Raw genomic sequence first — 12,880 nt, forward strand, 5'->3', positions numbered from 1 at the left:
TGTTTTGATGCGGCAAATTCAAGGTGAGGTGCCTTACTGTTTGCTTTTTGCGGATGATGTAGTCTTGATTGATGAGTCTCGTGGTGGAGTTAATGTCAAATTGGAGGTTTGGAGGCAAACCCTTGAGTCTAAAGGATTTAGGTTGAGTAGAGCGAGGTGTCTCATAAGTCCGATGTGGTTGTTAAGCTTGTTACTCATTCCATCCATAAGAGAGATAGTTTCAAGTATCTAGGGTCTATGATTCAGGAGAATGGAGAAATTAACGAAGATGTCAATGATCAGATCAGGGTAGGGTGGATGAAACGGAGGTTTGCCTCCGAAATATTGCGTGACAGAAAGGTACCTCCTAAATTTAATGGCAAGTTCTACAGAGTGGTGGTTAGACCGGCTTTGTTGTATGGTGCAGAGTGTTGGCCTGTCAAGAAGGCCCACATCCAAAAGATGAAGGTGGCGGAGATGAGAATACTTCGGTAGATGTGTGGGTGTACTAGGAAAGATAGGATTAGAAATAAGATTATTTGAGATAAGATGGGAGTGGCTTCACTGGAAGCCAAGATGAGGAAAACGAAGTTGAGATGATTTGGACATGTGATGAGGAGGGACTCGAATGCCCCAGTGCGGAGGTGTGAGGGGTTGCTAGGGATGGATTCAAGCGAGGTAGAAGTAGACTGAAGAAATATTGGAGGGAGGTGATTAGACATGACATGGAGCAGTTTCAGCTTATCGAGGACATGATCCTAGATAGGAAATTGTGGAGGAGGCGAATTAGGGTAGAAGGTTAGTATTATTTAAGGATGCTGTATCGTTTATTGTATTACTTGGCGAATCTTGTCTATGATATTATTGGGTATCGTAATTTCTATTGTATCTTGTCATTTTACAATTCTTGCTTAGATTGTTTTATCTTGAGCCGGGGTCTATTGGGAACAACTCTAAATCTCACCTATGAGGTAGTGGTATGGACTGCGTACACTTACCCTTCCCAGACCCCACTTGGTGGGAATATACTGGGTAAGTTGTTGTTGTTGTCATTATGGTACTGGTATTGTGCTATATTAGTTCCTATATTAATAAATTGGTGGATCCAGTGTGTTAGCTACCGCCTACGGGTTCATAGGATCAGTAGCTTTTGCTCGTATCCCGAAGTGGTCGAAAATATACCTAAAGTATTTTGTTTTTTTCAGTTTCATAGTTGAACTATCATCAACTATTTTATTCAAACACATCTCAGCAACTCAATTATCTCGTGTATGGAAACAAGTATGTTGCGATAGATGTGTGAGCATACTAGGAGAGACAAAATTAGAAATATATTTCAGGTATGAAACTCAAAGTGTGCGTTTGGCCGTGAAAACTGAAATTTTTGAAGTTAGAGTTCGAGTTGGAGTTGTGTTTGTCCGTAAATATAATTGGAATTATTTTTTAATTTTTATGAGAGAAGGAAGATGGAAAAAAGTGAAAACATCTCTTTCTTGTTTTTCACTTTTTCAAATACAATTCCAAGTTGTATTTGAAATTCTCATGGCCAAACTTCAATTCGGAGCTTTATTTGGCATAAAGTGAATTTTTTTTCCAAAAAAGTGAAAAAATTCTCATGGCCAAACGGGTCCAAAAAGTTGGAATACTTGAGTGTGTTTTTGATCATTTTCTCTAACATCTCCGTTAAATGTTTATAAGTATCAACCCAGTTTCTGGAGTTCCATACGTGAACTATGAGGTGTTCTAAGTTTTCTACTTGAACTATTAATCTATTACCACTATTTATCAAAGCACTTTAATTATTTGTTATTCCTTTTTTCTACCTAATTATCACTATTGTTCAGGTAGGAAAATGAAACAATTGATAGGTGAGGTGTGTTTTGATAAATAGTTGGTGATACTTCAGGTATAAAACTCGAAAATAGTTGGTGATAGTTGAGTTAGGAAAATCATGCCTGGTAGTTTAGGTACGAAACTCAAAAACAGTTGGTGATAGTTCAGGTAGGAAACTCACACACCTAATAGTTCAGGTATGAAACTCGAAAATAGTTGGTGATATTTTAGGTAAGAAACTCATATGCCTGATAGTTCAGGTATGAAGTTTGAAAAATCGAGAGTTTTTAGGTGTGTTTTTTATCCTTCACTGTAAGTACTTATGAATCCATTTATTATTGTATATTAACTTGAAGGCTATAAATTTCAAATTCTATATCCGCTTCTCAGCAAGGTTAAAGTTTTACAGCTCATATGCTTTTCTCTGTGTGTTCGTTTTAGATGGCGTAAATTGGAGGATGGTTCTTGTGGATTTGCGGAATCATGGGAAGTCAGCTGAAATTGTAGGCTTCGTCCCGCCACATGATATGGAAAATGCTGCAAAAGATGTAGCTAATTTGGTGAATTCACAGGGTTGGGATTGGCCTGATGTTGTTATAGGACATTCCATGGGTGGCAAGGTCGCCTTGCAATATGCTGAGAGCTGCTCTCGTGGTGTTTATGGCCAATCGTCTCTCTTGCCTAAGCAGGTGCTTGATCTTTCTTGCAGTTGATTAAAAATTATATTTCTTAGATCCTGCTTTTGAACCTCTTGGATAGCTGATCGGATTAGCAGTTATGGGATTCGTGTGTTACATGTTTATTTGGTGAAATGGTAGTTCCAATTTTGCACATTATTCTTCTGTCCTAGTATCTGATTTTGCTTCTTTTTTGATGTGCTATTGTTGTTGATATTTTCTTGGCAATATGTAAGTTATCCCATTGCCTATTTAAGCAGTGCCCTTCCTCATTTAGTGCAATCAGTTTACAGAATGCTTAAATGAAAGTTTTAGCTTATTCCTGACACTACCATGTAAGGAAATAACCTTGTTCTTGGAGACATTGAAAGAAGAAACAAGTAGAAATAAGCGACATATACTTTAGCTGTCTTCCTCTCTATATTTACATTGTTCCATCTTTGATTTGCTTCTTTGATCTAGAATTCATTTATAGAGAACTATTCTAACCATGAAAAAGTTACAACCAGATGGTTGCCACGTGCTACTTGGCTGTGTATATATTTTTCATAGAGGGGCTAAATTGAGAACCTGCGGAAGTTTCTTCTGTAGGTTTTCTTTGTAGAAATACCTTATGGTTTATTGTTACTATGGTTTATTGGTTTTATGGTGTTGCCTTTAGACCACTTATTGTCATTCTCTTGCACAAAAAATAAGTGATTTACTTTCGATGCAAGCTAGATCGATGTTGTTAAATGTTGCTTAAAAGGTAGCTTTTTACTTGGAAATGCTTGTATTCTGGATTATTCTACAAACTTACGAAATCAACTTAAACACAGCAAACATGCATACACTGTCCGAGCTTAGCTTGGCAGCCAAAATACACTTCCAAATTTGGTTGTGCAGCCACTTTCCACAAACATTTCCAGTAAACCAGGAAATGTTGTGCAAAAGTAGCAGTGTGGGTACTTCCACTGAATGAACAGGTTCCAGGAAAAAAATCCGACTTTCGACTGCTTTTAACTGCCCCTGATTATTTCATTTGCATCATTTTCTTTGCTGAACTCTTATGCTAATTTGTAGTTCACTCTCCTGATGCAGAACAGCTCTGGGTATTGGATTCTGTTCCTGGAAAGGTGAACCCTGACAATAGCAATAGAGAAGTAGAGAAAGTTATGCAAACGCTGCAGAGCCTTCCTTCATCAATCCCATCTCGAAGGTGAAGTCTGTTTTCCGTTTGATCACCTTTCTTTAATATGATATATGCATATTTTAGTTGTGTTTTAAGCTATGCTTTAGATGTGTGTCATTTTGATGTCCAGATTCATACTATATCATCTAACCAACTTGTTTCAATAATTTTTCATCCACTTGAAAAATCGTGTTGAAGCTAATTGTTAACATTTGGTTTGTAACATTCAATTGGACCTAGAATCAGCAAGACTTGGGGAATGGGTGTTAAAAATCACATATTATAGAGGCTATTGCATTAGTCTGACACGTGCAAACATTTATGCTTTCTGTACTGTCGTTAATAATAACTAACTCGATGAGCTTGCAATTGTATCATGGTTAAGTCTCAACTTCTAGGAAGTTGAAAATACTAAGTGCTACTTAGCACACTCTACTTGCACCTCTTCTGACGCATTTAATCTTGCCGACCTGTCTCTTGTTAGGTTTATTAACCATGTTTTCTCATACGTCTTACGTGAATCTTGCACCTCAGATGGCTGGTAGATCACATGTTGAAACTCGGGTTTTCCAAGGCATTATCAGAATGGCTGGGCAGCAATCTTGAGAAATCAGGGGATAGCATGATGTGGACCTTTAATATCGAAGCTGCTGTAGAGATGTTTGATTCTTACAGGTAAAACCAGATCCATTCTTCATGAAATTCTAATGATTGTACTCTTGAAGGCTATTTTCTGAAAAAATATGACTTCTAAGGGAGAAGGATTATTGGCCTTTGCTGGAGCACCCACCTAAAGGGACAGAGATAGCGATTGTGCGTGCTGAGAAAAGTGATAGGTGGGATCCGGAGACTGTCCAGAAACTCGAAAGGATTGCCTCCAACGGAACTGGTGAATCAGAAGGCAACATGTCGTATCATCTCCTTCCCAACTCTGGTCATTGGGTTCATGTCGAAAATCCAAAGGGGCTTCTTGAAATTATTACTCCCAAATTAGCTTCTCTTGCTTAGCTAGTTTTTCTGGTTTGCGTGGATCCTATTTTAAACATTTTTGAGAATCTTTCTTTCTTGTTTTTTTTTTTTCCTATTCATTTTTAGGGATTTGTTATATGCCAAGTGAAAGAGAACATGAGAACGAACTTCGTTTTATCATACCTGAGCACTCCGTGCTTTGCATATTCTTCGGTATTGTTTCCTGCTATCAATAATTGAGAAGTGATAAAGTCCCTAGTTGCAAGAATTTGGTTTCCAAAATTTACCCACCGTACAATAAATGAATAATTGAATGAAGAGATGAATTTAACCTCGTTATTATTTAATCTCGGCATTATTGTAATGGGTGTTGGTTTTTTGCAAACAAAATGACCTCTAAGAGGTTGAAACTTAGTATTTGTTACTTTAATTTGTACAATAATAGTGTGTGATTTTTTGTCCTTGGATTAATAAGACTTGGATTAGTTTTCTTTGAAATCTAGCATATTGGTTATGCAACTAGAACATCTGATGTTTTGGTTTGAAGCGAGAATTAGCAGTTTTCAACTTTATATTTATATGTCTGAAGTTTGAATTATCAAGTATAACTTCAGATTAGATTCTATATTTGTTTTTAAACTTCAATTTAAATGAAATCTAATTTCAATCATACATTTAACTTCACCAGTCTTTTTTTCCTTTCGACCTCTCGATTTATCATTCAGTAGCTATAGCTTTTTTGTATTACCTAACTCTAACATTAGATATGTAGAATATATTCTCGAATATATTGTATAGGTTATAAGATGTATCTTTATGCTGTTAAAAAAAGAATAAGAAAAATGTGTCGGTAAGAATAATTATAGTGCTATGTGTTAAAATAATTGATATTAGAAATTAAATTATAAAATAAGGAAAAGACCAAAAACAAAAAGAAGAAGAAGAAGAAGGCAGAAGTGACAAGAAGGTCGAAAAGGTCACTTTTTGGAATTACAAAATCAATGGCTATTTGAAGCGATAAAAAAGCTGAAAGGGCTACTTTTTGAAATTGCAAAATCAATAGCTATTTCGATGAAAATAATTTTGGGCAAAATGACATTTATGTCATTTTCTTTTTTTTTTTTAAGTGACTATAAGTTAAAAGCGAAAAGCTAAAAGTTGATAACAACTAACATTTGGCTTTTGGCCATCTTTTTTGTCTACGCTTTCAAAAATTAAAGTAAAAAACACTTAAAACTAAGTCAATTCAAATACCCTTTTAATACTAGTGGCATTGGACAACCCTTCAGGCAACACAAAATAAACAAAATTATTCATTGAGATAGATAATTAACTCACCATCAAGAGGACAAAAAAAGAATAAAAAGCAAATGAGGAGCAAATATTGTTTTTGTTCGAAAATTTTAATTTCTAACCCCTTTTTAGGAAGCTCTCTCCTTTTTGCTTCATCAGTAATTTCAACTCACAATCTTAAATTTCTTTTTTTATATATTAGAAATGATGGTTTTGACATGTTAGCTTATGGGTATTAAAATAAAGTTTTAGGATACTAAGGTCTATAAAATACTTTGCAAGATTAGTTTATTTAGGAAAATTGTATTTTGTGTTTTAATGTTTGGACCTTATCAACAACTATAAGAAAAGTCCTTCCATTTTGAATTAATTACAACTCATGCCATTCCAATAAATTATCACTTTGCCATTGATGCTATTCCTATTGAATATGATGGAGTCCACATATAATTAATTATTATAAATTATTTATATATTAAAACTTAATAATATTTAATTAAAAAATTAAATAAATATTTATGACATGCCTGCTTCAACCGTAATTGTACTATATTACCCCTAACTGATTATTATATCATACATAATTAATTATTATAAGTTATTTATATATTAAAAAATTAATAATATTTAATTAAAAAATAAAACAGATATTTATAACATGTCTGCTTCAACCGTAATTGTACCATATCACTCTTAATTAATTATTATACTGCTCCTAATTAATTATTATAAGTTATTTATACATTAAAAAATTAATAATATTTAAGTAAAAAATAAAATAGACATTTATGACATGTCTGCTTCAATAGTAATTTTACTATATCACCCCTAATTAATTATTATGGTTATTTAAGCATTGGGCCACATAAGTTGAAATAGAAAAAAATAATTTAATATGTTATATATTTCAAAAAAATTACATGAAAAATACTACAAATCACAATAATTAACAACTTAAAAGATTTAAAAGATATAAAATATTTGGTCGACTCTTGAAGTTCTATTAGTTTCACTGAAAATAGAATAGAAGAAAAATATTATAAATCACAATAATTAAAAACTTAAATTATTTTTAAAATATAATTGATTATTAATGCCACAAAAATTTCGACAAGAAGAGTAACGTATTCAAAGGGCAAAAGAGTAAAATTTTCATGACATTTAAAAAAAAAATAAAAATTGCTACATATACTCAAAGGGCAAAAGAGTAAAAACACATAAGAGATAAATGTTGAGAAATCAAGAAGAACCCAATGTTACAAATGTATTATTAACATTTGTAACATTCAACATATTTCTAAATGTTTCTAAATTCTTCTTCAATCAACACATACACATAATAAAAATAATAAATAATAACAATTACATTTTACTATATCACCCCTAATTAATTATTATAGTCATTTAAGCATTGTGCCACATAAGTTGAAATAGAAAAAATATTATAAATTATAATGATAAAAAATTTAAATTATTTAAAAAATATAATTGGCCATCGTCAACATAAAACTCTGGACAAGGAGAGTAGTATATACTATTCAAAATAAATTATATAAAAAGTATTATAATTACAATAGTTAACAAGTTAAAATATCTAAGAACAATTTAATATGTTATATATTTCAAAAAAATTACATGAAAAATACTAGAAATCACAATAATTAACAACTTAAAAGATTTAAAAGATATAAAATATTTGGTCGACTCTTTAAATTATATTAGTGTCACTGAAATTGAAATAGAAGAAAAGTATTATAAATCACAATAATTAAAAACTTAAATTATTTTTAAAATATAATTGACTATTAATGCCACAAAAGTTTGGACAAGAAAAATAATATATATTATTTAAAAATTACATAAAAATATTATAAATTACAATAGTTAACAAATTAAATTATCTAAATACCTATTAAAAGTATGATTGATTATCTAAATTCTATTTGTGTCATATAAATCGAGATAAAAATTAATATATTGAAACCGTGCTAGATCTCGAATGAATCTTAAAATGTATATGCAATTATTTAAAAAAAAAAACTTTTATTTAAATATATCAAAATCGAAAAGGTAAATTCTAATGCAGCACATTAAACAATGTATAAGAATTAATGTTAACATAAATAATACCAGCTTTTACTAATAGAAGCATTACTAATACAAATATTACTAATATATTCTATTCAAAAAGAAGATTTATACACTATAACAAATGATTTCTACGTTTCAATAGAAGGAATATTTACAAAAGAAAAGTTTGATAAAAAATTTACAGAAATATATTTTATAAGTATATTTTATCGTACCAATGAAAACATTCTACTGCTCAAATTTCTTACTCCAACATAAATTCTAAAACTTAAAAATTATAATTCACATATTTTATTATTGGGTTTGTGCTGACACGAGACCTTGCACTTCTAGTTTAAATATAAGAAGCGCTTACCGTTCATGCTATTTCCTCTTTTATGTTATTATTATTCGATGTTTGTAAATGTTGACTACAACTTAAATATTTTGTACGATAGGTTATAGGTGCAAAAATAAAACATGACGGGGACATTCACAGTCCAAAATAACGAAGAGGCCCATCTAAGATATTCTCATACTTTCAGTAAACCCTAGCTATATAAACAAAGGGGCACACATGTTAGCTCCCCTTAAAACTATTTTTTTTTTCAAGCTTCAGTAGCAGCTCATCAGCAAATCAACCGAAGCCATGGTAATCCTCCCTTTCCATGAATTAAATGTGGAATTAAACTGTTAATTAAATATGAAAATGGTGTAGTTTAGTTTACTGATAAATAGGTTTACTTTTGAGTAATTGTGTAAATGTACTAGCAATGTTGTAATTCTTCGGTTAAATTTGTATGCATAGATTGAGATCCCTTTTGTTTAAATGCTTTGGCAGTAGTTAAATGTAATACGAACACTGACAGTGCCTAGTATAATTATTAATATGTATGTGTAGCTAGCATTTGCCCTTAGATTTTGGGAGTATTTTTTGAAAATTTATCTTCAAATATTTGTTTATCCATGAAATTTACAACTACATACCTAATGTATTCCAACAGTTGCGTTTTGGGGAAGGTAGAGTGTACTCATACCTTACCTCTACCTTGGAGGTAGAGTGCGGGTTGGAACTACGATCCACGTAACTTCAAATCTTTTCAGAGTAAAATGTATGTCCAAATACAACTTCAAAATCCAAAAATCACTACTTCAAGAGCTCACATTTTTAATTTCAAGGCTAAACTTCAAAATATATGGCAAACGGGAGTGTGATATAATTTTTTGACTAACTGTGTCAAAGTGACCAGCTTTGGTCGATGTAGCTCTGCCGTTGTTTACTGATGGTTTAAAGTTTGGTGGAATGAATGATTATTAGTCGTGGTTATAGATTTATATTTGTTTCATCATTTTTATTTTTTGAAGTAAGTGATTAGTCAAGTTTATGCTGATGGATTGTATTGGCTTGATAGTCGAGGAGAAAGACCAGGGAGCCCAAGGAAGAGACTGTTACCCTTGGACCAGCTACCAGGGAGGGTGAATTGGTCTTTGGCGTTGCCCACATTTTCGCCTCTTTCAACGACACCTTCATTGTGAGTTCTTGATTTTTTTTTTCCCTCTGTACTTGTTTTGTTTATTGAAGAAGCTCTATTATTGTTTTTTTGGTTCTGAATTTGTACTTGTATGTTAATTGTAGCACGTGACTGATTTGTCTGGACGCGAAACAATGGTTCGCATTACTGGTATGTACTCTATAATGTGGGAGTGGTTGCGTTTGCTTCTGCGTAGAATCTTTGTTCTGGATTTCACCATTACTGAGTTAGTGAAAAGCTTAATTTTCACCAGCCAAAAAAGAATCTAACATCCCCATAGTTCCCAGAATTTACATTTTCTATTTTAAATTCCCTGTAGAACAAAGATGACAATTTACAGCAATGATAACTGCGCCTCAGTACCAATTCTCACCTACCATGCTTCTCCATTTAAACTCATCTCAGGCGTATAATAACAAAACAAAAGAGTACTAGTTCTTTTTATTTTATGGGGAAAAGTGTCAAAAACACCTCTAGTTTCATCTGGATTAGCTAAGTTTGTCCTTAGTTATACTATTGGGTCAAATATACCCCAGCTGTTAAAAACTCCTCTTTTAACCTAACCTACTAAACTGAATAGCCCATATCAAATTCAACTCATTTATAAACAGCCTTCTTCATAATGTTATATGAATTGTTTTTCTTTTTTCCTCTAATTCTTAAATAGTTTTTAGATTTGGTGAAAAAAAAAGCAGAGATTGTGTGTATCGGCATTGTGCTATTATAAATGCCCTTTGCTCGAAAGTGTTCTCTGCAAAATTGAATTTTGGGGAAGATGGGCAGTTGTGTTTCATCTGTTCACTGGAAATTTTCAACAATCATCTGCCTCACATCTTTATTTTCAATTTTTTCTTTTTATATCTGTTCTCATCTATTTGCTATTCTCAAATGTACACAGCTTTTCAAAAAACAAATTCTTCTCATTATTTGATGTCTAGATGTCCTGCGATGGTAAATAATTGTGCAAGTATTTAGAGCGAATTAGTTAATCCGTCATTCCACAAAGAAAATAAAAATCAAAACAATATATAAACATTGGAGATGATTTAACGACAAGCAAATAAAAAATTGCTGAAAAGACTGAAACTGTGATATCCTTGGAACAATGTTGGGATGAAAATGAACAGAGGAGTATATGTGTAGGAGATGAGTATTTTGACCCTTTCCCCTATTTTATTCTAACGTACTGAAAGGCTAAGCACTCCTCAAAAAGCATAGGAGTAAAAGTGCTAGCATGACTATTCTCCAATAAATATGTCTGTATGGCTTTGCAAACTTCCCAAATTCAATTGATAAGCACTACTCATCTTATCCCAGTATTTAGTATTATTTAACTTCCTTAATTAGGAAACCAATTTGGAAGCGTCTTGGTCTTTCTTTTCATTTAGAGTTCTACTTTTTAGGCGGTATGAAGGTGAAGGCTGACAGAGATGAATCTTCTCCTTATGCTGCTATGCTTGCAGCACAAGATGTTTCTCAAAGATGCAAGGTCAGACATATATTGTTCAGTCTGTTTTCGGAGCTATTTTCTTTCACCGTTTTTATTGAAATGTCAATACGCCATGAAATATATGCCTAATTTTAAGCCACTAGAAGGTGGAAAAAAAACTGTGGTTATCTTACTTGTGAGAGGATTGCAACAGATTGTGCTTGTTACAAAATATGTAATGAAATGTGTGTCTTTAAGCTTGAGCTGAAGCTTTGTCAGTTGTGTTAAGAACAAATCACATTTATGATCAAATGCATGTTTGCTGCTTGACATATTTGGTCAAAGCTTTCGAGTATTTTTGGGTTAAGTAAATCATAGATGTCATTGTAAAAATCTAAATATAATAATGACTTTTCCGTATATAGTCCAAGATGCTATGAATTCTGTTCCCTTCTGTTGTAGTTTTTTAAACATCTCTTGCTGTTAAAAAAAGTTAATGTTTTGCTGATTAGAAAGTTGTATTTGGGCTTGATTTTCGTAAGATATGCTGTCAAGGTCATAGGTGATGCTGGTAAACCTCTGTAAAATTGTGTGCGCGACTGTTGGAACATTATTTTACCTATACTCATTAATATTGTTGTGTAGACCGCGTCTAAGCGTCAACCCGACTTTTAGATAACCAAAGTAACTCTTAATTGAATCTCGAATTAAGAGGGAAAGTCTAATTGTTTGGTTAAAACATTTCACATCAGATTGCACATGAAGGTTTCAATGTCATTTCTATTGCCTTTTAGTATTCTGTGGTTGACAATATGCTGTAGTATCATTGGGTTTTTTCTTGTGTCTATACTCACTTTTGTTAGTTTACAGGAGCTTGGAATTAATGCTCTTCACATTAAGCTGCGGGCTACAGGAGGGAACAAAACCAAGACTCCTGGTCCTGGTGCCCAGTCTGCTCTTAGAGCCCTTGCTCGATCTGGAATGAAAATTGGACGCATAGGTAAACTTTAGTTGTTGAATAGTTTATCTTTCTGGTCTACTTTCGGGGTTCTATAGATATTTCACTATATTCTTTAGTTTAGCATATCATAAATCTGAATACAGCTGAAAGTATTTCATTTATTTTGTCAGAGGATGTCACTCCTATTCCCACCGACAGTACTCGCAGAAAGGGTGGTAGAAGAGGAAGGAGGCTGTGAATTCTTCTCAGCAACATACACGCTGCATGTCAGAATATTTTGGTTAAGGATGCAACTTTCTTTGTGTTTTACAACTTAGTTTTGAACATTTTGTAGCTAGAGTACAAGTCATTCCTACTTATGATCATTTGGAGCTTTTGATGTCTTGTGAGATGGAAAAATATTTCGTTGAGTTGGATTAGTGTTATCTTTGTGGTTATTCTCGTTGAGAAGTGAACTTTTTTGGTGCTACTTCCTTGGCAACTTATGTTTTAAGCTTCCTATACCAACATTGTCCATAGCATATTTTCTAACAAATGGGTATGAATTGGACTAATATTACTTGTGATGTTAAAGCCACCTAGAATGCTTCCAAAGTCCCTTTATTGGCCAAAAATTTCTACTCCCTTCGTCCCATTTTATGTCTGTCATTTGTTCGGACGCGTAGTTTAAGAAATAAATGATGATTTTGTAAAGTTGAGAAAATTTCTCCTCCTATTAAAGTCACTTTAATGTTTACTTTTTAATTATCTTTTTTTATTAAGTGAAATCCAATAAAGATAAAATGAAGATGATGTTATTAAATAGTTGTCAATTAAAGAAAAATGTTCTTTTTGGGATAAAAAAGAAAATGGTTGACACATAATGGAACTAAGGGAGTAATATTTTTCTGTCCTCTCGGCGAACATATATTGGTCCCGCATGCAATTTCAAATGGAAAAACTACGATCATTTTATTTCTTTGAAAG

At 32.6% G+C, this 12,880-nt stretch overlaps 2 protein-coding genes and 1 non-coding gene across 3 annotated transcripts in view; all 3 read left to right on the top strand.

Annotated features, from left to right (window-relative positions):
- The window catches only part of LOC107843686 (protein ABHD11), a 9,177-nt gene extending 4,342 nt beyond the window's left edge, over positions 1-4,835 (top strand). The window contains exons 2-5 of the mRNA XM_047397295.1: positions 2,254-2,501; positions 3,575-3,687; positions 4,195-4,335; positions 4,416-4,835. Of these exons, the coding sequence (XP_047253251.1) occupies positions 2,254-2,501; positions 3,575-3,687; positions 4,195-4,335; positions 4,416-4,668 (755 nt within the window). The 3' untranslated portion in view covers positions 4,669-4,835. The remainder of the gene's footprint in view (positions 1-2,253; positions 2,502-3,574; positions 3,688-4,194; positions 4,336-4,415) is intronic.
- A 3,655-nt stretch (positions 4,836-8,490) lies between these two features.
- On the top strand, positions 8,491-12,383 carry LOC107843685 (40S ribosomal protein S14-2). Its single transcript, XM_016688055.2, has 6 exons — positions 8,491-8,644; positions 9,405-9,524; positions 9,629-9,674; positions 10,928-11,013; positions 11,824-11,953; positions 12,085-12,383. The coding sequence occupies exons 1-6, from the start codon at positions 8,642-8,644 to the stop codon at positions 12,150-12,152; spliced, it is 453 nt and encodes a 150-aa protein (XP_016543541.1). The 5' UTR covers positions 8,491-8,641; the 3' UTR covers positions 12,153-12,383.
- LOC124888379 lies at positions 10,213-10,359 on the top strand. The gene has a single exon (XR_007046505.1). It is a non-coding gene; the product is annotated as a small nucleolar RNA snoR135 (small nucleolar RNA).
- Positions 12,384-12,880: the final 497 nt, after the last annotated feature.

This window comes from Capsicum annuum, chromosome 10 (genome assembly GCF_002878395.1).
Source record: "Capsicum annuum cultivar UCD-10X-F1 chromosome 10, UCD10Xv1.1, whole genome shotgun sequence".
Classification (NCBI taxonomy): Eukaryota; Viridiplantae; Streptophyta; class Magnoliopsida; order Solanales; family Solanaceae; genus Capsicum; species Capsicum annuum.